Source organism: Oncorhynchus mykiss, chromosome 16, assembly GCF_013265735.2.
Source record: "Oncorhynchus mykiss isolate Arlee chromosome 16, USDA_OmykA_1.1, whole genome shotgun sequence".
Lineage (NCBI taxonomy): Eukaryota > Metazoa > Chordata > Actinopteri > Salmoniformes > Salmonidae > Oncorhynchus > Oncorhynchus mykiss.
In genome coordinates, this window is record NC_048580.1 from 23,798,101 (window position 1) to 23,824,888 (window position 26,788).

The 26,788-nt window shown below is 43.4% G+C and overlaps 1 protein-coding gene across 2 annotated transcripts in view; it reads right to left on the reverse strand.

Annotated features, from left to right (window-relative positions):
- The window catches only part of LOC110491676 (integrin beta-3), a 42,438-nt gene extending 15,650 nt beyond the window's left edge, over positions 1 to 26,788 (reverse strand). Inside the window, exons 1-9 of one of the 2 annotated variants that reach the window (XM_021565300.2) lie at positions 26,599 to 26,788; positions 23,399 to 23,484; positions 21,431 to 21,638; positions 20,839 to 21,091; positions 6,827 to 6,989; positions 6,568 to 6,729; positions 6,334 to 6,429; positions 6,088 to 6,177; positions 2,146 to 2,280 (exon numbers count right to left, since the gene is read on the reverse strand). In XM_021565300.2, coding sequence (XP_021420975.1) covers positions 2,146 to 2,280; positions 6,088 to 6,177; positions 6,334 to 6,429; positions 6,568 to 6,729; positions 6,827 to 6,989; positions 20,839 to 21,091; positions 21,431 to 21,638; positions 23,399 to 23,484; positions 26,599 to 26,680 — 1,275 coding nt within the window. In that variant the 5' untranslated portion in view covers positions 26,681 to 26,788. Of the gene's footprint in view, positions 1 to 2,145; positions 2,281 to 6,087; positions 6,178 to 6,333; positions 6,430 to 6,567; positions 6,730 to 6,826; positions 6,990 to 20,838; positions 21,092 to 21,430; positions 21,639 to 23,398; positions 23,485 to 24,367; positions 24,507 to 26,598 lie in introns of those variants that run through there. The other variant, XM_036946568.1, reaches the window with a different exon arrangement.

The window sequence follows — 26,788 nt, forward strand, 5'->3', positions numbered from 1 at the left end:
GGAATGAGCCAAAATTCACCCAACTTATTGTGGAAGCTTGTGGAAGGCTACCCGAAACGTTTGACCCAAGTTAAACAATTTAAAGGCAATGCTACCAAATACTAATTGAGTGTATGTAAACTTCTGACCCACTGGGAATGTGATGAAAGAAATAAAAGCTGAAATAAATCATTCTCTCTACTATTATTCTGACATTTCTTAAAATAAAAGTGGTGATCCTACCTGACCTAAAACAGGAGGGAATTTTTACTTTATAAAAACAAAATGTCAGTAATTGTGAAAAACTGAGTTTAAATGTATTTGGCTAAGGTATATGTAAACTTACGACTTCCACTGTATGTACAAAAATGGATGACGCAACTACAGACTGCCCCTTAAGTGTGCGAGTTTGAGCATGTGTCCGTTAGGCCTATGGATGTCATTTTTTTGTCAGCATGAATTAGATTGAGCAATAAAAGCCACAATTGTATTCCATAGGCTGGGTTCCACAATGTGCATCTGTTGCAAGAGTACATTTTTCACTGGCTCTCCACTGGTTTCAAAAACAATGATAGGCAGGTTAATCCTCTTGAAATCAACCACTATTGGGTTCAAATACACATTTAGATTTGTGAACAGCCATCCAGAACAACCACAATCCGTAAGGGGCAGATAGCTAAATGAGAGAGCAACAGTGTGATTCACATCAATTTGCAATGTAGATAACAATAATAAGTGATATCCGTATCTCCGTAGACTACACCACTGCTGTCATCCTTACCTCCAAGCGTTTATTCAAATTGGATAATCTTTGGATGCTGACAGCAGTCGCACCATTGGAAGACATAGCTTGGACTGTAGCTTACAAAAACCTATTCCTGCTCTTTTCCCGCGATCGATCAAACCCATTTGGTGTGTCACTATAGTGGTCTCTGACTTGTGGTCAGACTCGCTCAGGTGGAACAAACTTAAAGTTGCACCTTTTTTCAATGCTGATTTGAATGTCATTGAGAAAACAGAGAAGTGTCAAACCTCCTTTCTGAATTTAAAAGTAATCCTCGAAGTAATCTAGTTTTTCAAAAGTATCTGTAATCTGTTTACAGATTTTTTGTAATCCCTTACATGTTACGGATTACATGTCATCTGTTACTCCCCAACCCTGGTCTTGGGTGTGGGACTGAGGGTGTCTATGAGTATATGAGCAGTGTGTACGCACACATTTCTCTTTTCAGATGTTTTCTGTGTGCATATGACTGACCCCCTCCACATGCGAGTGTGCGTGTGTGACTGTTCCAAGCTAGACAGTTGGACATGGATCATGAGGCTGGCACGAGTGAATCAGAGCACTGGGGAAGTGTACAGGAAACGGGCTGGTGCCAGGCCCAAACACAGACACACACACACACCAGTTAGTAACACACCCATCAAAAGAAAAGGCGAAAGAGAGCAACATACCCCCTCCCTCATAATGGGAATAAACAAATAAAACAAGTAGAGAGAATAGAAGTGGGAAGGAAGCAAGCTCCCTGGAGGAGCGCATGCAGATCCAAAATGACCTCCCAAGAAAGTGAAATAATAATAATAAGAAGAAGGACGGAGTGATATAGTATAGGGGTCCTTGACCCTATTTGAATACTTACAAAATACACCCTTCCTTCGTCCCTTCCTTGAAGTAATCGTTGATCTGACATTACTAGATAGGTGAAAGTGTTTTAATGGAACCCTTCCTAGTCTATCAATTTGGGTTAGATCAGTGAATAGTTCAAGGAAGGGAGGAAGGAAAGGTGCATTTTTTTAAAAGTATTCAAACAGGGTAGCCCTGGGCAGAACAAAGAAGAGAGAGAGAGAGAGAGGCAGAGAGAGAGAGAGAGGCAGAGAGAGAGAGAGAGGCAGAGAGAGAGAGCCAGGCAGGCAGGCTGGCAGGGAGACAGACAGACAGACAGACAGACAGACAGACAGACAGACAGACAGTTCTCCCATATGAGGTCATCAGTAAAGTGGGGATTGAGGATGGCTTAAAAAAAAACATAATTTGATAAGGGCCCCGGCAAAATACTGTGTCTCCTGTTTGAAGTCTAGAGCAGGAGTGTATAGGCTAGGGATGACCTCTCAGGAAAAGTAGAAAAATAAGGAAAGATGAAATTATCTGAGAAAAGGCCCTCTTACCGTGTCTCCTATTTTGAGTCCAGAGCAGGATTTTATGCCAGGGATGACCTCTCCATTGAGACAGGTGGCGTTGAAGGAGAGAGACAGCTCCTCAGGAACCCCCTGTGTCTCCATGTCAATCACTGAGCGGATTTTCTGTCCACAGAATTACACACAGATGAAACAACCATAAAACACACACATGAAAGATAAAACACTAATGTATCTTCATTGGGAGATCATCACCGCCTGGTACGGCAACTGCTCCGCCCACAACCGTAAGGCTCTCCAGAGGGTAGTGAGGTCTGCACAACGCATCACCGGGGGCAAACTACCTGCCCTCCAGGACACCTACACCACCCGATGTTACAGGAAGGCCATAAAGATCATCAAGGACATCAACCACCCGAGCCACTGCCTGTTCACCCCGCTATCATCCAGAAGGCGAGGTCAGTACAGGTGCATCAAAGCTGGGACAGAGAGACTGAAAAACAGCTTCTATCTCAAGGCCATCAGACAGTTAAACAGCCACCACTAACATTGAGTGGCTGCTGCCAACACACTGACACTGACACTGACTCAACTCCAGCCACTTTAATAATGGGAATTGATGGGAAATGATGTAAATATATCACTAGCCACTTTAAACAATGCTACCTTATATAATGTTACCCTACATTATTCATCTCATATGCATACGTATATACTGTACTCTATATCATCGACTGCATCCTTATGAAATACATGTATCACTAGCCACTTTAACTATGCCACTTTGTTTACATACTCACCTCATGTATATACTGTACTCGATACCATCTACTGTATCCTGCCTATGCTGCTCTGTACCATCACTCATTCATATATCCTTATGTACATATTCTTTATCCCCTTACACTGTGTATAAGACAGTAGTTTTGGTATTGTTAGTTAGATTACTTGTTGGTTATTACTGCATTGTCGGAACTAGAAGCACAAGCATTTCGCTACACTCGCATTAACATCTGCTAACCATGTGTATGTGACAAATAAAATTTGATTTGATTTGGATAAGAATTCAACCCCCTGAGCCAATACATGTTAGAATCACCTTTGCAGCTATTACAGCTGTGAGTCTTTCTGGGTAAGACTCTAAGAGCTTTGCACACCTGGATTGTGTAACATTTGCCCATTATTCTTTTCAAAATTCTTCAAGCTCTGTCAAATTGGTTGTTGATCATTGCTAGACAACCATTGTCATGTCTTGCCATAGATTTTCAAGCAGATTTAAGTCAACACTGTAACGTGGCCAGCCGGGAACATTCACTGTCTTCTTGGTAAGTGACTCCAGTGTAGATTTGACCTTGTGTTTTAGGTTATTGTCCTGCTGAAAGGTGAATTCATCTCCCAGTGTCTGATGGAAAGCAGACTGAACCAGGTTTTCTTCTAGAATGTTGCCTCTGCTTAGCTCCTTTCCATTTAATTTTTCTCCTGAAAAACTCTCCAGTCCTTAACGATTACAAGCATGCCAACACGTCTCTTGTGCCACTAGGGTCACTAGGCTTTTGCGCCACTAGGGTCACTAGGGTCGCCCATAGAAACGCGTACAAGGCCCTCCCTTCGGCAAATCTGACCATGACTCCATTCTCCTGCATACTGTTTACAAACAAACGTTCAAACAGGAAGTACCACTGATTCGCTCAATACGGAAGTGGTCGGACAAAGCAGACTCGGGTTTACCATTTTTTTTTGCTCGTACAGACTGGGATATGTTCCAAGATTCATCTGATCATTTGTTCTTAACTGACTTGCCTAGTTAAATAAAGTTTAAATAAAAAACATATTAAAAAAACAACATTGAGGAGTTTACCACAACAGTCACGGGTTTCATCAATAACTGCATAGACAATGTCATCCCCACAGTGACTATAAGAACGTGTTCCAACCAAAAACCATGGACTACAGGCAACATCCATTTTTGGCTAAAGGCTAGAGCTATCCACTTACACTAAACAGGACACTGACATGCAAGAAATTCGACTACGATCTCCGACGAGACATCAAACATGCAAAAGGACACTATAGGAGGAAGGTGGAAACCTATTACACCGGCTACGATGCTCACTGTATGTTGCAGGGCTTGCAGACGATAACGGATTATGAAGGGAAACCCAGCCAGGAGCTGACAAGCGACGCAGAACTCCCAAACCTGTCATCCAGGACCTCTATATCAGGCGGTGTCAGAGGAAGGCCCGACAAAAGACTCAAGCCACCCAAGCCATAAACTGTTCACTCTGCTACTGTCCGGTAAACAGTACCGGAGCATCGGTGCTCGGAACAACAGGCTCCAAGACAGCGTCTACCCCCAAGCCATAAGACCGTTAAATAGCCAGACTGCTCAATAGTCAATGAATGGTACCCAAACTATCTTGCACTGACCCTACACACACTCACTAGGCATTATATACATAGACACTCACACACACTACACTGTCACTCCCACACAAATCCCTCACACATTCAAACACTACATACGCACACACGCACACACACACACACACACACACACACACACACACATACCGACACAACACAAACAAACATGCACACACACTCATAATTTGCTGCTGCTACTCTGTTCTTTTTATTTTATTTTACTATTATCTATCCGGATGCGTAGCCACTTTACCCTGCCTTTATGTACATATCTACCTCAGGTACCTCTGTACATTGATCTGGTACTGGTATATAGCTGGTACTATACATAGCTCCATTCTTGTGTATTCTATTTTATTCCTCTTGTGTTGGTTACTATTTTAAAATGCTGTATATATTTTTTTTAACTCTGCATCATTGGGAAAGTTTAAGCAAGCATTTCACTGTAAAGTCTATACCAGTTGTATTCAGCGCATGTGATAAATCATTTTTGATTTGATTTGATTTTGATTTGATAGCATGATGCAGCCATCACTATGCTTGAAAATATGGAGAGTGGTACTCAGTAATGTGATGTATTAGATTTTCCCCAAAACATAACATTTTGTATTCAGGACAAAAAGTGAATTGCTTTGCCACGTTTTTTTGCAGTATTGCTTTAGTGCCTTGCTGCAAACAGAATGCATGTTTTGGAACATTTGTTTTCTGTACAGGCGTCCTTCTTTTCACTCTGTCAATTAGGTTAGTATTATTAACTACAAGGTTACTGATTCATTCTCAGTTTTCTCCCATCACAGCCATTAAACTCTAGAACTGTGTTAAAGTCACCATTGGCCTCATGGCGAAATCCCTGAGCGGTTTCCTTAATTTCCAGCAACTGAGTTAGGAAGGACGACTGTATCTGTGATTTGGTGTATTGCTACACCATCCAAAGTGTAATTAATAACTTCACCATGCTCAACGGGATATTTAATGCCTGCTTTTTTTAACCATCTACCAATAGTTGCCCTTCTTTGCGAGGCTGGTCTTTGTGATTGAATTTGTGTTTAAAATTCACTGCTTGACTGAGGGACCTTACAGATAATTGTATGTGTGGGGTACAGAGATGAGGTAGTCATTACAAAATCATGTTAAACACTATTATTGCGCACAGAGTGAGTCCATGCAACTTGTGATGTGACTCGTTAAGCACATGTTTACTGAACTTCTTTAGGCTGGCCATAACAAAGGAGTTGAATCCTTATTGACTCAAGACATTTCAGCTTTTCATTTTTTATTCATTTGTAAAAATGTCTAAGAACATAATTCCATTTAACATTATGGGGTATTGTGTGTAGGCCAGTGACAGAAAAATAAAATCGAATTTCAGGCTGTAACACAATAAAATGTGGAAAAAGTCAAGGGGTGTGAATACTTTCTGAAGGCACTATAGATGTAAAGACACACAGACTCATGCACGCACCTACCCACACGCAGACACACACACAGACATAAAGACACACACACACACACAGATCGACACATGCACACACACGCAGGTCCACTCACCGCATAGGCATTTAATATGAGCTGGATGACATTGCCTGAGTCATTGGACAGGGTGCCCACAGTGGTCCCAGGAATCAGCTCACTGTAGTTCTGTCAAACAAAGAAATCATTCAATACATTTGAATTCCATTGTAAGTCAAAACATGTGAACGTGAAAATTGGTGCAAACTTTCCAAAGACACTGTAAATCAAATGTAATTGGTTGATTGATTGGTTGGTTGGATGGCTCAATTAATTGTTACTGACCTGGTAGAGGGGCACCACAGGACTGGTGACGGCAAAGATGAGGTTGATGTTGTTCTCTGACATCTTCTCTGTGATCAGAGCCAGTGACGGGTAGTCCTGGAAGAGGAAGAGCAGAGTGAGGAGTTTCAAACACATGAGCACACACATGCATATATACACGCACACACACACTCACACACACGCACACACGAACACATACACACAAGCGACACATGATCTGCCCACCCGACTGACCATGATAGTAGACATGCTGTACATGTTCTCTGAGTTGAGGTGGCACTTCCCGTCATTGGGCTGCACGATACCCGCCAGGCGCCCATCAAGCGCCACGTGGGTCTTGGCATCGGTGGTGAAGATCAGGAGGTGAGAGGCACCCTGACGCCAACCGATCTTCTCCTGAGGTTGACCAACAAAGGATGGGTGAGTGAACAAAAATGGTAGAAAGATAAAGAGTAAGACACTGTGTGTGTGCGTGACGTTACACTGGCCTCACATTACACACGGCAGCCTGTATAATGGCGTCGAAGCCTCCCTCGGGGGCATCTCTGTTCCTGGACACAATTTGTTTCTTCACCTCCTCAGTGAAGCGGCCCACCTCCTCAGTCAGAGACAGCACATGCTTGTAGCCAAACTGGGGCAGGCAGGTGGTGTTGATCCTGCCAATCAATGAATTCATTAAATAATCCATCAGTGAATCAATTAATGAATCAATCAATCCATCCATCCATCCATTCACCCCACTGTTCTAGTTATACAAAGAGGGGAAAATGATTTACATTTACATCAGTGGAGGCTCCTCAGAGGATGAACGGGACGACCATCCTCAGTGATATTCATAACAAAATAATAGTGAAACATTAAAAAGTTATCCTTTTTAGATAAAACTATATTAAGTATATTCATGTCACTAAATAATAGAGTAAAACACACTGTTTTGCAATGAAGGTCTACAGTAGCCTCAACAGAACTCTGTAGGGTAGTACCATGGTGTAGACGGAGGACAGCTAGCTTCAGTCCTCCTCTCGGTACAAAACCTAGGAGGTTCATGGTTCTCACCCCCTTCCATACACTTACACAGTAATTATGACAACTTCCGGAGGACGTCCTCCAACCTATCAAAGTTCTTGCAGCATGAACTGACATGTTGTCCACCCAATCAAAGAATCAGAGAATGAATCTAGTACTGAGAGCATAAGCTACAGCTAGCTAGTTGTAACGATGTGCAGTGAGAGTAGGAAGCAAGTTTAGGGAGTGAGTGTTTTAATAAATAAACACAACATAATGCAAAATAAGAAACACGAACAACGCACAGACATGACACAGGAACAGAAACAATAACGCCTGGGGAAGGAACCAAAGGGAGTGACATATATAGGGAAGGTAATCAGGGATGTGAGGGAGTCCAGGTGAGTCTGATGAAGTGCAGGTGCGCATAATGATGGTGACAGGTGTGCGCCATAACAAGCAGCCTAGTGATATAGAGGCCTGAGAGGGAGCACACGTGACAGTACCCCTTCACCGACGCGTGGCTACTGCCGCAGGACGCCGACCAAAATGACGATCCCAGGATCAGGAGCGGAACGGTCACCTCTTCTGAGGCGCGGGAAACCTGTCAGTCCGTCTGAGACGCGGGAGCATGGCGACCTAGAGCGCCGGAGAGAGAGCATACGTGACGGAACCCCCTCCCCGGCCCGTTCGGCTCCAGCTGCAGGACGCCAACCAAATGGACGATCCCGGAGATCAGGAGCAGACCAGTCACCCCTGCTGATGCATGGGAACCTGTCGCTGGCTGGAGTGCGGGAACCTGACAAAGCGGCTGAGGCAGGAGAGCTTGGTAATCCGGCTGAGGCATGAGAGCCTGACGAGCCGGTGGAAGCAGGGGAGCCTGGCGATCCGGTGAAGGTATGGAAGCCCGACGAGCCAGCTGAGGCAGGGGAGTCTGGCGATCTGGCTGAGGCATGAGAGTCTGACGAACCGGCGGAGGCAGGGGAGCCTGGCGATCTGTCTGAGGCATGAGAGCCTGTAGCAGCTCCCAGACCCGACGTCATTCCCACCAAAAAAACTCCCTGATGCTTCCCTTAGGTGAGGCGTTATTCTGTAATGATGTGCGCTGGGAGTCTGGAAGCAAGTTCAGGGAGTGAGTGTTTTAATAAATAAACACAACATAATACAAAATAAGAAAGACAAACAATGCACAGACATGATACAGGAACAGAAACAATTAATTTTTTAAAATTTTATTTCACCTTTATTTAACCAGGTAGGACCAGTTGAGAACAAGTTCTCATTTACAACTATGACCTGGCCAAGATAAAGCAAAACAGTGCGACAAAAACAAACATACAGTCAATGACACAACAGAAAATCTGTATACAGTGTGTGCAAATGAAGTAAGGAGGTAAGGCAATAAATAGGTCATAGTGGCAAAGTAATTACAATTTAGCAATTAACACTGGAGTGATAGATGTGCAGATGAGGATGTGTAAGTAGAAATACTGGTTTGCAAAAGAGCAGAGAAAAAACAAAAACAAATATGGGGATGATGTAGGTAGGTGGTAGGATGGGCTTTTACAGATGGGCTGTGTACAGCTGCAGCGATCGGTAAGCTGCTCTGACAGCCAATGCTTGAAGTTAGTGAGGGAGATATAAGTCTCCAACTTCAGTTTTTGCAATTCGTTCCAGTCATTGGCAGCAGAGAAATGGAAGGAAAGGTGGCCAAAGGAAGTGTTGGCTTTGGGGATGACCAGTGAAATATACCTGCTGGAGTGTGTGCTACTGGTGGGTGTTGCTATGGTGACCAGTGAGCTGAGATATGGCGGGGCTTTACCTAGCAAAGACTTATAGATGACCTGGAGCCAGTGGGTTTGGCGACTAATATGTGGTGAGGACCAGCCAACGAGAGCATACAGGTCACAATGATGGGTAGTATATGGGGCTTTGGTGACAAAACGGATGGCATTGTGATAGACTGCATCCAATTTGCTGAGTAGTGTTGGAGGATATTTTGTAAATGACATCGCTGAAGTCAAGGACTGGCAGGATAGTCAGTTTTATGAGGGTATGTTTGGCAGCATGGGTGAAGGAGGCAAGGAGGCTTTTGTTGCAAGGAAGCCGATTATCAATTTAACTTTGGATTGGAGATGCTTAATGTGAGTCTGGAAGGAGAGTTTACAGTCTAGCCATACACCTAGGTATTTGTAGTTGTCCACATATTCTAAGTCAGAACCGTCCAGCGTAGTGATGCTAGGCGGGCGGGCGGGTGCTGGCAGTGATCATTTGAAGAGCATGCATTTTGTTACGATGCGTGAATGAGGACCCAAAAGCGAATTAACGTAAACAGAGCTTCTTTAATAACAAAACATACGTAGGCTCAGATGGACCGGCAGATTCCGACAGGACAAGGTTGCAGCAAACATGACGATAGTCTGGTTCAGGCATGAATAACACAAACAAGAATCCGACAAAGACAGAAGCAAAAACAGAGAGAGATATAGAGGACTAATCAGAGGGAAAAAGGGAACAGGTGGGAAAAGGGGTGACGAGGTAGTTAGGAGGAGACAAGGAACAGCTGGGGGAAAGAGGGGGAGAAAAGGTAACCTAATAACGACCAGCAGAGGGAGACAGGGTGAAGGGAAAGGACAGAAACAAGACACAACATGACAATACATGACACATTTAGTTTTTCTGGCAATTAAGAGCAGTTGGAGGCCACGGAAGGAGTGTTGTATGGCATTGAAGCTCGTTTGGAGGTTTGTTAACACTGTGTCCAAAGAAGGGCCAGACGTATACAGAATGGTGTCGTCTGCGTAGAGGTGGATCAAAGAATCACCAGCAGCAAGAGAGACATCATTGATATCCACAGAGAAAAGAGTCTGCCTGAGAATTTAACCCTGTGGTACCCCCATAGAGACTGCCAGAGGTCCGGACAACAGGCCCTCCAATTTGACACACTAAACTATATCTGAGAAGTAGTTAGTGAACCAGGCAAGGCAGTTATTAGAGAAACCAAGGCTGTCGAGTCTGCCGATAAGAATACGGTGATTGACAGAGTCGAAAGCCTTGGCCATGTCGATGAAGACGGCTGCACAGTGCTGTTTTTTATCGATGGTCATTATGACATCGTTTAGGACCTTGAGCGTGGCTGAGATGCACCTGTGACCAGCTCGGAAACCGGATTGCATAGCGGAGAAGGTACGGTGGAATTCGAGATGGCCGGTGATCTGTTTGTTCACTTGGCTTTTGAATACTTTAGAAAGGCAGGGCAGGATGGGTATAGGTCTGTAACAGTTTGGGTCTAGAGTGTCTCCCCCTTTGAAGAGGGGAATGACCGCGGCCACTTTCCAATCTTTAGGAATCTCAGACGATACGAAAGAGAAGTTGAACAGACTAGTAATAGGGGTTGCGACAAAGGCGGCGGATAATTTTAGGAAGAGAGGGTCCAGATTGTCTTGCCCAGCTGATTTGTAGGGATCTACAGTGCCTTGCGAAAGTATTCGGCCCCCTTGAACTTTGCGACCTTTTGCCACATTTCAGGCTTCAAACAGAAAGATATAAAACTGTATTTGTTTGTGAAGAATCAACAACAAGTGGGACACAATCATGAAGTGGAACGACATTTATTGGATATTTCAAACTTTTTTAACAAATCAAAAACTGAAATATTGGGCGTGCAAAATTATTCAGCCCCTTTACTTTCAGTGCAGCAAACTCTCTCCAGAAGTTCAGTGAGGATCTCTGAATGATCCAATGTTGACCTAAATGACTAATGATGATAAATACAATCCACCTGTGTGTAATCAAGTCTCCGTATAAATGCACCTGCACTGTGATAGTCTCAGAGGTCCGTTAAAAGCGCAACGAGCATCATGAAGAACAAGGAACACACCAGGTAGGTCCGAGATACTGTTGTGAAGAAGTTTAAAGCCGGATTTGGATACAAAAAGATTTCCCAAGCTTTAAACATCCCAAGGAGCACTGTGCAAGCGATAATATTGAAATGGAAGGAGTATCAGACCACTGCAAATCTACCAAGACCTGGCCGTCCCTCTAAACTTTCAGCTCATACAAGGAGAAGACTGATCAGAGATGCAGCCAAGAGGCCCATGATCACTCTGGATGAACTGCAGAGATCTACAGCTGAGGTGGGAGACTCTGTCCATAGGACAACAATCAGTCGTATATTGCACAAATCTGGCCTTTATGGAAGAGTGGCAAGAAGAAAGCCATTTCTTAAAGATATCCATAAAAAGTGTCGTTTAAAGTTTGCCACAAGCCACCTGGGAGACACACCAAACATGTGGAAGAAGGTGCTCTGGTCAGATGAAACCAAAATTTAACTTTTTGGCAACAATGCAAAACGTTATGTTTGGCGTAAAAGCAACACAGCTGAACACACCATCCCCACTGTTAAACATGGTGGTGGCAGCATCATGGTTTGGGCCTGCTTTTCTTCAGCAGGGACAGGGAAGATGGTTAAAATTGATGGGAAGATGGATGGAGCCAAATACAGGACCATTCTGGAAGAAAACCTGATGGAGTCTGCAAAAGACCTGAGACTGGGACGGAGATTTGTCTTCCAACAAGACAATGATCCAAAACATAAAGCAAAATCTACAATGGAATGGTTCAAAAATAAACATATCCAGGTGTTAGAATGGCCAAGTCAAAGTCCAGACCTGAATCCAATCGAGAATCTGTGGAAAGAACTGAAAACTGCTGTTCACAAATGCTCTCCATCCAACCTCACTGAGCTCGAGCTGTTTTGCAAGGAGGAATGGGAAAAAACTTCAGTCTCTCGATGTGCAAAACTGATAGAGACATACCCCAAGCGACTTACAGCTGTAATCGCAGCAAAAGGTGGCGCTACAAAGTATTAACTTAAGGGGGCTGAATAATTTTGCACGCCCAATTTTTCAGTTTTTGATTTGTTAAAAAAGTTTGAAATATCCAATAAATGTCGTTCCACTTCATGATTGTGTCCCACTTGTTGTTGATTCTTCACAAAAAAATACAGTTTTATATCTTTATGTTTGAAGCCTGAAATGTGGCAAAAGGTCGCAAAGTTCAAAGGGGCCGAATACTTTCGCAAGGCACTGTATATTCTTCAGCTCTTTCAGGACATCAACTGTCTGGATTTGGGTGAAGGAGAAGCAGGGGGGGGGGGGACTTGGGCCAGTTGCTGCCGGGGGTGCAGAGCTGTTGTCCGGGGTTGGGGTAGCCAGGTGGAAAGCATGGCCAGCCGTGGAGAAATGCTTATTGAAATTCTCGATTATCGTGGATTTATTGGTGGTGACAGTGTTTCCTAGCCTCAGTGCAGTGCGGTGCAGTGCGCCACAGGATGTTTTTGTGCTGGTCAAGGGCAGTCAAGTTTGGAGTATACCAAGGGCTATATCGGTCCTTAGTTCTACATTTTTTGAAAGGGGCATGCTTATTTAAGATGGTGAGTAAGGCACTTTTGAAGAACAACCAGGCATCCTCTACCAACAGGATGAGGTCAATATCCTTCCAGGATACCCGGGCCAGGTCGTTTGACCGTGGACACATAACGGATGCAGACAATGAGGCAGTGATCGCTGAGATACTGGATGAAAACAGCAGAGGTGTATTTAGAGGGCAAGTTGGCCAGGATGATATCTATGTTTACGGATTTGGGGTTGTACCTGGTAGGTTTCTTGATAATTTGTGTGAGATTGAGGGCATTTATCTTAGATTGTAGGACGGCCGGGGTGTTAAGCATATCCCAGTTTAGGTCACCTAACAGTGCGAACTCTGACAATAGATGGGGGGGGGGGGGGGGGGGCGATCAATTCACATATGGTGTCCAGGGCACAGCTGGGAGCTGAGGGGGTCAATAACACGTGGAAACAGTGAGAGACTTATTTCTGGAGAGATGGATTTTTAAAAGTAGTAGCTCGAACTGTTTGGGCATAGACCTGGATAGTAGGACAGAACTCTGCAGGCTATCTCTGCAGTAGATTGCAACTCTGCCCCCTTTAGAAGTTCTATCTTGTCGGTAAATGTTGTAATTGGGGATGGAAATTTCAGATTTTTTGGAGGCATTCCTAAGCCAAGATTCAGACACAGCGAGGACATCAGGGTTGGCGGAGTGTGCTAAAGCAGTGAATAAATCAAACTTAGGGAGGAGGCTTCTGATGTTAACATGTTTGAACCCAAGGCTTTTCCGGTTACAGAAGTTAACACATGAGAGCACCTGGGGACACACAGGGCCTGGGTTAAGCTTAACATCACCACAGGAACAGAGGAGTAGGATAAGAGTACGGTTAAAGGCTATAAGAACTGGTCGTCTAGTGCGTTCGGAACAGAGAGTAAAAGGAGCAGACTTCTGGGCGTGGTAGGATAGATTCAGGGCATAATGCACAGACAAGGGCATGGTAGGGTGCGAGTACAGTGGAGGTAAACCTAGGCATTGAGTGAGGATGAGAGAGGCAACAACGCCTGGGGAAGGAACAAAAGGGAGTGACATACATACACTTAGGTTGGAGTCATTAAAACTTGTTTTTCAACCATTCCACAAATTTCTTGTTAACAAACTCTAATTTTGGCAAGTCGATTATGACATCTACTTTGTGCACGACACAAGTACATTTTCCAACAATTGTTTACAGACAGATTATTTCACTTATAATTCACTATAATCACAATTCCAGTCTGTCAGAAGTTGATTGTGCCTTTAAACAGCTTGGAAAATTCCAGAAAATTATGTCATGGCTTTAGAAGCTTCTGATAGGCTAATTGACATCATTTGAGTGAATTGGAGGTGTACCTGTGTATGTATTTCAAGGCCAACCTTCAAACTCTGTGCCTCTTTGCTTGACATCATGGGAAAATCAAAAGAAATCAGCAAAGACCTCAGAAAAAATTGTAGATCTCCACAAATCTGGTTCATCCTTACGAGCAATTTCCAAATGCCTGAAGGTACCACGTTCATCTGTACAAACAATAGTATGCAAGTATAAACACCATGGGACCACACAGCCGTCATACCGCTCAGGAAGGAGACGTGTTCTGTCCCCTAGAGATGAATGTACTTTGGTGCGAAAAGTGCAAATCAATCCCAGAACAACAGCACAGGACCTTGTGAAGATGCTGGAGGAAACAGGTACAAAAGTATCTATATCCACAGTAAAACGAGTCCTATATCGACATAACCTGAAAGGCTGCTCAGCAAGGAAGAAGCCACTGCTCCAAAACCAACATTAAAAAAGCCAGACTATGGTTTGCAATTGCACATGGGGACAAATATCGTACTTTTTGGAGAAATGTTCTCTGGTCTGATGAAACAAAAATAAAACTGTTTGGCCATAATGATCATCGTTATGTTTGGAGGAAAAAGGGGGAGGCTTGCAAGCCAAAGAACACCATCCCAACCATGATGCATGGGGCGGCAGCATCATATTGTGGGGGTGCTTTGCTGCAGGAGGGACTGGTGCACTTCACAAAATAGATGGCATCATGAGGAAAGAAAATGATGTGGACATATTTAAGCAACATCTCAAGACAAGACATCAGTCTTGTTACAGCTTGGTTGCAAATGGGTCTTCCAAATGAACAATGACCCCAAGCATACTTCCAAAGTTGTGGCAAAATGGCTTAAGGACAACAAAGTTAAGGTATTGGAGTGGCCATCACAAAACCCTATAGAACATTTGAGGGTAGAACTGAAAAAATGTGTGCGAGCAAGGAGCCCTACAAACCTGACTCAGTTACACCAGCTCTGTCAGGAGGAATGGGCCAAAATTCACCCAACTTATTGTGGGAAGCTTGTGCAAGGCTACCCGAAACGTTTGACCCAAGTTAAACAAATTAAAGGCAATGCTACCAAATACTAATTGAGTGTATGTAAACTTCTGACCCACTGGGAATGTGATGAAAGAAATAAAAGCTGAAATAAATCATTCTCTCTACCATTATTCTGACATTTCACATTCTTAAAATAAAGTTGTGACCCTAACTGACCTAAGACAGGGAATCTTTACTAGGATTAAATGTCAGGAATTGTGAAAAACTGAGTTTAAATGTATTTGGCTAAGGTGTATGTTAACTTCTGACATCAACTGTATAGGGAAGGTAATCAGGGAAGTGATGGAGTCCAGGTAAGTCTAATGAAGCGGAGTTTCACATAGCGATGGTGGCAGGTGTGCGCCATAACTAGCAGCCTGATGACTTAGAGGCCTGAGAGGAAGCACACGTGACACTGGCCCTGCTGTGCAAATGTGGTGAGTTGTTAACTCAAAGAGAAAGACAATATTGACACAGTTTTGAACAAATACATTTCTTTAAAAATGAAGGAGAAGCAGGAGAGAGAGAGATAGAGACAGAGCTAGCTATATTTTGTTGTATTGTATTTTTTTCACTTTCACTTAGCTAGTGAATCCAGCTAGCTAGTTAAGCCTACTCAAACACCAGGCTCAAATAGAGAGAGATGCTATGTTAGCTAGCTGGCTATGGCTTTCCAATACTGAAAATCTTCCAAATCAAGGTAAGCTAAACTGCTTGCTGACTGCACACTGTTCTACATTATTGTAGCGGGTTTCCTAGCTAGCAGCTACAGTGCCTTGCAAAAGTATTCATCCCCCATTGCGTTTTTCCTATTTTGTGGCATTACAAGCTGTAATTTTTATTAATTTTTATTTAAATTTCATGTAAATTTGCCAACAGCATACCACCCTGCATGCCACTGCTGGCTTGCTTCTGAAGCTAAGCAGGGTTGGTCCTGGTCAGTCCCTGGATGGGAGACCAGGTGCTGCTGGAAGTGGTGTTGGAGGGCCAGTAGGAGGCACTCTTTCCTCTGGTCTAAAAAATATCCCAAAACCCCAGGGTAGTGATTGGGGACACTGCCCTGTGTAGGGTGCCGTCTTTCGAATGGGATGTTAAACGGGTGTCCTGACTCTCTGAGGTCATTAAAGATCCCATGGCAGTTGTTGTAAGAGTAGGGGTGTTAACCCCGGTGTCCTGGCCAAATTCCCAATCTGGCACTCAAACCATCACAGTCACCTAATAATCCCCAGTTTACAATTGGCTCATTCATCCCCCTCCTCTCCCCTGTAACTATTCCCCAGGTCATTGCTGTAAATGAGAACGTGTTCTCAGTCAACTTACCTGGTAAAATAACAGATTTTTAAAAACTGGACATACACAAAATAGTCTAAATTGGTGATATGAAAAAAATAACTTGTTTCAAAGAGTTCTAATAAATAAAAGAAAACTGAAAGTGGTGCGTGCATATGTATTCACCCCCTTTGCTATGAAGCCCATAAAGAAGATCTGGTGCAACCCATTACCTTCAGAAGTCACATAATTAGTTAAATAAAGTCCACCTGTGTGCAATCTAAGTGTCACATGATCTCAGTATATATACACCTGTTCTGAAAGGCCCCAGAGTCTGCAACACCACTAAGAAAGGGGTACCACCAAGCAAGTGGCACCATGAGGTCCAAGGATCTCTCCAAACAGGTCAGCAACAAAGTTGTGGAGAAGTACATATCAGGGTTGGGTTATAAAAATATCCCAAACTTTGAATATCCCACAGAGCATTATTAAAAAATTGAAAGAATATGGAACCACAACAAACCTCCCAATAGAGGGCCGCCCACCAAAACTCACGGACCAGGCAAAGAGGGCATTAATCAGAGAGGCAACAAAGAGACCAAAGATAACCCTGAAGGAGCTCCACAGCGGAGATTGAAGTATCTGTCCGTAGGACCACTTTAAGCCGTACACTGCACAGAGCTGGGCTTTACGGAAGAGCGTCCAGAAAAAAAACATTGCTTAAAGAAAAAAATAAACAAACACATTTGGTGTTCACCATAAGGCATGTGGGAGACTCCCCAAACATATGGAAGAAGGTACTCTGGTCAGATGAGACAAATATTGAGCTTTTTGGCCATCAAGGAAAACGCTATGTCTGGCACAAACCCAACACCTCTTATCACCCCAAGAACACTATTCCCACAGGGAAGCATGCTGGTGGTAGCATCATGCTGTGGGGATGTTTACATTGGCAGGGACTGGGAAACTGGTCAGAATTGAAGGAATGATGGATGGTGCTAAATACAGGGAAATTCTTGAGGGAAACCTGTTTCAGTCTTCCAGAGATTTGAGACTGGGACAGATGTTCATCTTCCAGCAGGACAATGACCCTAAGCATACTGCTAAAGCAACACTCAAGTGGTTTAAGGGGAAACATTTAAATGTCTTGGAATGGCCTAGTCAAAGCCCAGACCTCAATCCAATTGATAATCTGTGGTATGATTTAAAGATTGCTGTACACCAGTGAAACCCATCCAACTTGAAGGAGCTGGAGCAGTTTTGCCTTGAAGAATGGGCAAAAATCCCAGTGGCTAGATCTGCCTAGCTTATAGCTTACATACCCCAAGAGACTTGCAGTTGTAATTGCTACAAAAGGTGGCTCTACAAAGTATTGACTTTGGGGGGGGGGGGGGGGGGGGGGTGAATAGTTATGCACGCTCAAGTTTTTTTTGGTCTTATTTCTTGTTTGTTTCACAATAAAAAATATTTTGCATCTTCAAAGTGGTAGGCATGTTTTGTAAATTAAATTATACAAACCCCCCAAAAAAGCAATTTTAATTCCAGGTTGTAAGGCAACAAAATAGGAAAAATGCCAAGGTGGGTGAATACTGTCGCAAGCTACTGTATGTTAACTATGACGTTATTAGCTAATAAGGTGACAACGATGTAGGCTATGCGTAGCAGTTAGCAGTTATGATATGAAGGTTTGTCTTGAGAGGTTTTTTTAGTCTGGTCACGGACAGCTGATTTGTTGTGTACTGAAGTCCACAAGCAAAGGGAGAAGGTGAGAGGAGGAGAGTGTGTAGATGCGAGAAGGAATTATGCAACGAGCAAAATGTTCATGCTGTAACTATGTGGCTGTTATGAAAGTGAACTGTGTTTCCGTGTGATAAGAGGTGTATTCATTCCGCCAATTCTGTTGATGCAGGCAAGAGTGTGCAAGGCGGTATTAAACGTGTCACTCTCTGTCACCTTAATTACTCACATTTTTTTCTCACAACCTGTGCACCTACGTTGTAAATGATATGCTAGATTGTAACGACCTCATGATGGGTATAGGGAAAATTTTAGTATCATAAACCTAGCAATGTGAATGGAATATGAATGACAGTCATCCAATATGCTACAATAGAAATAAGGCCATGCTCATCAAAAAATGGTGTCCTCTATCATCTCATTGATTTACAGTCTAAATAAAGGTAAATAAAAATAAATTGATTTACAGTGCATTCGAAATGTATTCAGACCCCTTGACCTTTTCCACATTTTGTTATGCCTTATTCTAAAATTGATTAAATAGTTTTTTACCCTCATCCAACCAACACACAATAGTCCATATCGACAAAGCAAAAACAGGTTTTTAGGCATTTTAGCAAATTTATTAAACATACAAAACTGAAATATCACATTTCCTTAAGTATTCAGACCATTTACTCAGTACTTTGTTGAAGCACCTTTGTAAGTGTGCCTCGAGTCTTCTTGGGTATGGTGCTACAAGCATGGGAGACCTGTATTTGGGGAGTTTCAGGCCCGTGCTCTGGCTGTGCCACTCAAGGACATTCAGAGACTTGTCCCGAAGCCACTTCGGCATTGTCTTGGCTGTGTGCTTAGAGTCGTTGTCCTTCAATGGTGCAGAAATGTTTGGTATCCTTCCCCAGATCTCTGCCTCAACACAATCCTGACTCGGAGCTCTACGGACAATTCTTTCGACCTCATGGCTTGGTTTTTGCTCTGACACGCACTGTCAACTGTGGGACCTTATCATGTCCAATCAATTGAATTTACCACAGGTGGACTCCAATCAAGTTGTAGAAACATCTCCAGGATGATCAATGGATGCAGGATGACCCTGAGCTCAATTTCGAGTCTCATAGCAAAGGGTCGTGTTTTTTATTTTGAATACATTTGCAAAAAATTCTAAAAACCTGATGTGTGTGAGAGAGGGAGAGAAATGACGCGAGGGAGAGAGAGAGATGATGTGTGTGAGTGAGAGAGAAAGAGAGAGAGAGATGACGTGTGTGAGTGAGGGAGAGAGAGAGAGAGAGATGACGCGAGGGAGAGAGAGATGATGAGTGTGAGTGAGGGAGAAAGAGAGAGAGAGATGGCGTGTGTGAGTGAGGGAGAGAGAGAGAGATGACTTGTGTGAGTGGGTGAGAGAGAAAGAGATGACTTGTGTGAGTGAGTGAGAGATGACTTGTGTGAGTGAGTGAGAGATGACTTGTGTGAGTGAGTGAGAGATGACTTGTGTGAGTGAGTGAGAGATGACTTGTGTGAGAGAGATGACTTGTGTGAGAGAGAGAGAGAGAGAGAGAGAGAGCGAGAGGGATGACGTGTGTGAGTGAGGGAGAGCGAAAGAGAGAGAGATGGTGTGTGTGAGTGAGGGAGAGAGAGAGAGATGACTTGTGTGAGTGAGGGAGAGAGAGAGAGAGAGAGAGATGACGCGAGGGAGAGAGAGAGAGATGATGAGTGTGAGTGAGGGAGAAAGAGAGAGATGACGTGTGAGTGAGGGAGATAGAGAGAGAGATGGTGTGTGTGAGGGAGATAGAGAGAGATGGTGTGTGTGAGTGAGGGAGAGAGAGAGAGATGGTGTGTGTGAGTGAGAGGGAGAGAGAGATGACTTGTGTGAGTGAGGGAGAGAGAGAGAGATGACTTGTGTGAGTGAGGGAGAGAGAGAGAGATGACTTGTGTGAGTGAGGGAGAGAGAGAGAGATGACTTGTGTGAGTGAGGGAGAGAGAGAGAGATGACTTGTGTGAGTGAGGGAGAGAGAGAGAGATGACTTGTGTGAGTGAGGGAGAGAGAGATGACTTGTGTGAGTGAGGGAGAGAGAGAGATGACTTGTGTGAGTGAGGGAGAGAGAGATGACGTGTGTGTGTGAGTGAGGGAGAGAGAGATGACGTGTGTGTGTGAGTGAGGGAGAGAGAGAGATGACGTGAGGGAGGGAGAGAGAGAGAAGAGTGTGTGAGACAGAGAAGAAGATAACAGGAGTGTGAGGGAGCAAAACCTCAAACCAGTGAAAAGTTCAGCTAAACCAGGGTGGAGACAGCCAATCTTGTAATCACTCCTTAAACCCCCGTCGAGATCTCTGGATTACTTGTGTCTGACTCCTACACGCTGACTAAGCATCATCACCCACAGAGTCTCAGAATGACTCAACACCAACAGCTAGCTTTTATACATGACAGTTTAAAGGCACAACCTACAATTTCAATAGCCTGACCTTGCCACTGTTTGGTGAGAAGAAGGACGGGGCTGGGGAAACGTGACCACTCTCAAGTTTAAAGAGGAAGTCATACAAGGACTGATAGTTCTTGGTGTTTTATTGAGAGAAGGGTGCAAATTTGGTGTCAATGTGGATATACAGGTATATTCCCCATTTTAATGTCATGAACCTGTTTAAATTAAGGATAAACAAAAATGAAAACAAAGTTATCCCTGGTTTAATAACCCTGGCTTACCCGTGACAGGGGTTGAGCAGGGCCTCCTTGGGGGAGATGTACATGTAAGGTGACAGTGGCTTGTCCACGAAGGCTCCGAAGCCCATGCGCAGGTTGCTGGTGGTGCGTCCCATTTCCTTGGCCAGGCCTTTCCCCAGGGTGCGGAGGCGGAACAGGTCATCGTTCATGGAGAAGGACAGGTCCATGAGGTAATACAGGTCCACCGGGTAGTCCTCCACCTGGCGCACCTTCACTGTGAACCGCTTGGAGTCATCTGACAGGGGGAGAGGTGGAAATTTGGCATGAGCTGTCTGCATGTAATAACCTCATCGGGTCTCATGTAATAATATCACCTGGTCTGAGGGTGACATGAAGTCTCACTTGTGTAATAATCTCACCTGTTTTGAGTGCAATAATCCCACCAGTGTAATAATCTCACTTGTTGTCCGTGTAATAATCTCACCTGGTCTGAGTGTAATAATCCCACCTGGTTTCATTGTGTTAATCCCACTTGGCCTAAATGTAATAGGCATAATCTCTTTTGATCTATGTGTAATAATCTCACCTGGTGTTGGTCTAATAATTTTACCTGGTCTCAGCCTAATAATCTCACCTGGTCTGAGGGTGATGTGGAGTCTCTGAGGTTGGATCTGCGTGGCGTCGGCCGTGTCTCCGGCTGCCTTGTTGCTGAGGGGCCGGTCCTCCTTCACCTGCAGCTTGCTGGTGGGGAACTCAAGGGCGGTCGGAGGAGCACAGCCCGCCACCAATAGGTTACGCTTCAGGTCACAACGAGACGAGCCTGCCACACCCTGCCCAAAGTCCTGATGGAACAATTCAGGAAGTTAGTGAGAGAAACAGGAACTGTTAATAATCTCTACCATTCCCTTCAAAAAAGCTAGAAGTAGCAGTTCTAACACAGCCTATGTGTTGTTTGGGGTAGGCCATCTTGTTTTTGGCCAGGCCATGGAGGTGAAAGGGCAAGTCCTGACATGCCCCATGCCATAGAAGGGTCGTTCCACTTTAATATTTGGATTAGAAATTGTGGACCAATATTGAATTTAAAAGCCTGTTATAGTAAATGACTTGCTACTTAATATAGACCATATGGAGAATTCCAAAAATCATATTTTTTATATGAATAAATGCTTGCTAAAGTGCCAAAATTCTTCATTTTGACATGTCCCTACGTCAACTTGTATCACTTCTAGGAAGATTTTAACCCACTTAATCCCAAAGTGTCTCAAAATGTCACCATCTTTGTAAGGCCCTATTTATTTTGTTGCTTTGACAAAGTCATTTCGTTGAAGATGACTATTTATTTCATGTGATTAGTGAATCATTTACTTCTGTTCCTCATTTTAAGGTCAACCCTCTTACATGAACTGAACTCTCGTTTTAAAGGGATACTTCGGGATTTTGGCAATGAAGTTATTTATCTAGTTCCCCAGAGCCAGAAACTCATGAATACATGTTTTATGTTTCTGCATCTGGTATGAAGGAAGTTAGAGGTAGTTTTGTGAGTCAAAACTAACTAGCATGCTAGCAGTTACCATAGACTTCCAGTCATTGTGCTCACGCTAGTTATCAATTGCGCTAACGCTAGTTAGCAACTTCCTTCAAACAGAGAAATAAAAACGTTTTCCAGGAGTTCATCTGACTCTGGGGAAGTAGATAAAGGGCTTCATTGCCAAAATCCCGAAGTATCTCTATGATACAGTGAAACGATTCCTTTTTAAATATTTTGAAATATGAACATCTAATAATCAAAATCATAGAGTAAAAGTGAGCTCTTTTTGGCCATTTCTGATTGTTTGTGGTGGAAAACTGAGTGGGCCGAGCATAGCACATCAACCCTGTTACCTAGAAATAGACAGGCTAAAATTGTTTTAACAATTTCACATGTATTCTCTTTTAGCTTGGATTCAATTGCCACTACCTGCTGCACACAACAAGCTTAAATTCCCCCTGTCACAAGTGGATTCATGGTTGATTTAAGAAGAAATCGTTAACCCTGTTACGGTCAACCCTGTTACTTTATTTGGCACTTAATAGGCACTTACTATAGTCATTTTTTTATTTAACATCTTGAGATGTGAAAAGGTGTTTTTTACGAGGTTGAACATGTTCTCTTTCTGACACAATGTACAAAATTAGGTCAATTCAAGTATTTTTGACCAAGTTACACTTCTCAAAAAACACAGAATTGGTGGAGCAACCCAGAAATATAATCATAGGGATGAATTGGTGGAGAAAATTAATAAACATTTCGGGGAGGAAGGGAGTAACACATGCCAGGGAATTGCCAAAGTGCAGTCCCCATCCATTGCCATTAACTACAATTACAACACTATTCTGTGGCCCAATTTCCTTGATGTCAATCATCAGATTGATTACAACATGTCCAAACAGGAGTCGTCTGCGTGCCACAAGACTGTGTTAGCCTTCTGATTTAAGCCTAGGCATTAGCTCAGGGGAGCTAGCGCGCATATTTAGGTCATAGGCAAACCACCTCTGTTACACGGATCAGTGATCCCTCAGGAAAGGAGAATTGAAGGAGATATCAGGGAGAATTTAGACACACCTCTTGGGAACACCACGCACAGGTAGGATGTACAGCCAGACACTGCTTACATGTGCTGGCCCCTCGGGATGTACAGATGTTGGAACCTGAAATGACAGTAGAGTCACTCACCAAACTCTACGTAAACATAGCATGCGCACACGTGCACCCACATATGCATAGTATACATACAGCAATCGTACATATTTAAATGTGCAAGGGCGCACACGAACAAAAAGTCCTACAGGAATCATGCAGGAATTCTACCCTCTGTGAAGGTGTCCTGCAGGAATCCTGTAGGATTGACAAAATCCCCAATGCTCCTGCAGGACACACACACACACACACACACACACACACACACACACACACACACACACACACACACACACACACACACACACACACACACACACACACACACACACACACACACACACACACACACACACACACACACACATACACATACACACATTCCACACACACACACACACGGTACAGCTACTTATGACTTATGGTCCTCTTACTAGCAGAATGCTAAGCCTATAATTCCCCTTTGTCATCTCATCAGGTGGTAAGGAGTCATAAGGGGAAAGATGGAAACTAGAGGCCAATCTCAAACAGTCTGGGGAGAGCACGGGGAGCGATGTGGACAGATTTAGAGAAGTTACGAGTTTGGAGTTAACATTTTTTATCCAGTTATGTTGAATTTAGTTTAATTAAAAATATAATACTTTCCTATAATAAAAACCAAAATGATATTACTGCATGTATTAAATGTCCTTATTTGTAGCGATATTACCATTTCATGCGACCATTAAAGAAACTACAGTGTCTAACGTGTATTTCTAGCTGTAGTCTATTTCCCTGTCTGAACTGCGTTTTGCGCCCTCTCTCAACAATTATTAATTAGTTCACCGATGTTCAAGATGCAGCAACCGCACACCGCTAGAAGTAGCACATTTACATCATATAGTTCAAACTTACCCAAAACATCAGTAACTGCAAATAAAACGAAAGAACCTATCCAAAGTTGAATCCTTTGCGTTATGTGAGTAGGCCTACCCATCTTGGCGTGGGTACTTTGTCAGGATGCACGGCGCATACGTTTGGCAAGACATTTCTTTGTGACTAGTTTAAATACCCCCCCCCCCCCCCCCCCCCCCCCCCCCCCCCCCCCCCCCCCCCCCCCCCCCCCCCCCCCCCCCCCCCCCCCCCCCTTCCGCCTTCGCTCAGTCTGCGATCTGACACAACTCCAAATACAGTAAACTCTGTTTTCCTCTGTCCGGAAAGTCATAGCCTACTGTACAACGAGGTGTGGCGTTTATAAGGGCTTTAGAGCAACAGAAAAGCACAAGCATTTTATGCCCTTTTCTTATCCTTAAATAATATTCATCCGAATGTAGTTCTACCAGTCAATATACAGTTGTTAAACACATTTTAGAACACTATGTTTTCATGTTTAAGCTTTTAAAATAGTTTTTGTATTGAGTATGTTGAATATTTGTATTAGGCCTATATCATAACAATAATAGCTATAATAAAATCATGTTTCTGTTTCTGAATCTTTGTCTCATTTGCAGCTCCATTAGTCCAGTAGTCTTCTATTTAAAGGTGATACGGTTTCCTTTACTATTACAGTATATAATTTGCACTATTTTGTTGCTGTTTTTCATGTAACACACACACACACACACACACACACACACACACACACACACACACACACACACACAGTTCTGCAGTTATATTCGGAACTCTCTCGCTCTCATCTCTCTCCTCCCCTCCCCAGTTAAGACAGAGCCTATAAACAAGTGAGACTGACTACCACAGAAAGCAGCACTCGACAGTCCTGCAGGCAAAGGTACCACCACACATAGTTTCAGCCTCTCATTTCTCCCTTTAAAATGGAGCCTAACACACACGCATAGCAGTACTCACAGAAGTTGTTGGTACCTGCCATATTAAAACCAACTATCACCAGGTTTACCATTGCAGTCATTTGTTTCCCTTTACACCAATACACATAAGCTGTTCATGTGACGTCACCATTACTCTCACTCTTTTACCTATAATTCTGCCATATTTATTCAGAATCTCATTTTCTTTCTCCTAGGAATCATGTTTAATGCAGTGCTGGTGAAACGGACAATCAAACACGCCCGCTGTTGCTGCAATGAATAATAACATTCCTATGCAATCAGATATCTTATGCTTTGTGTCCATTATTTTAAAGGATGAGGAAGAGATCCCACAGGTTGTCTGTCCTGCAGGAAAATGGCCCTGAAAATATTTTAGAATTACCTTCAGGAATCTTATCTACAGGATATCAAAAGGATTTTGGGGCCATTTTGCTGTAGGACAATTCCTGCTGGTTGTCCTTCAGGAAAATGACTATCTGCAGGATTCTTGCAGGATTGTTTACTTGAAGGACTTCCTGCATGATTTCTACAGAATCCTGCAGAATATATATCCTGCAGGAATCCTGTAGGATTCTTCATGCAGGGTTCCTTTAAGGCTTTTTTGTAAGGGTGTAGATAGCCTACAGTAATTTGGTGTGTATATGTGTGTTTATGACTTAAGTCACCTTTTTAATAAATAGTGATTATTCTTGTCAATCAAACGAATCACTTTTGACATGCTTATTGAACCTCAAGTAATGGGACACACCTGCACACGCGCTCGCATGTACACACAAACACACACACACACACACACACACAATTAACATGGTCCTCTTACTAGCAGAATGCTAAGCCTATAATTCCATTTTGTCATCTCATCAGGTGGTAAGGAGTCATAAGGGGAAAGATGGAAACTGGAGGCCAGTCTCAAACAGTCTGGGGAGAGCACGGAGAGCTACGTTGACAGATTTAGAGAAGTTACAACAAAACGAGTTTGGAGTTAACATTTTTTATCCATTTATCCAGTTATGATGAATTTAGTTTAATAAAAACTACAATGATTTTCTATAATAAAAGCCAAACTGAGGATACTGCATCTATTAAATGCCGTTATTTGTAGCGATATTACCATTTCATGCGACCATTAAAGACACTACAGTGTCTAACGTGTATTTCTAGCTGTAGTATCTTTCCCTGTCTGAACTGCGTTTTGCGCCCTCTTTCAACAATGATTAATTATTACACCGATGTTCAAGATGCAGCAACCGCACACCGCTAGAAGTAGCACATTTACATCATATAGTTCAAACTTACCCAAAACATCAGTAACTGCAAATAAAACGAAAGAACCTATCCAAAGTTGAATCCTTTGCGTTATGTGAGTAGGCCTACCCATCTTGGCGTGGGTACTTTGCCAGGACGCACGGCGCAGACGTTTGGCAAGACATTTCTTTGTGACTAGTTTAAATACCCCCCCTCCCTTCCGCCTTCGCTCAGTCTGCGA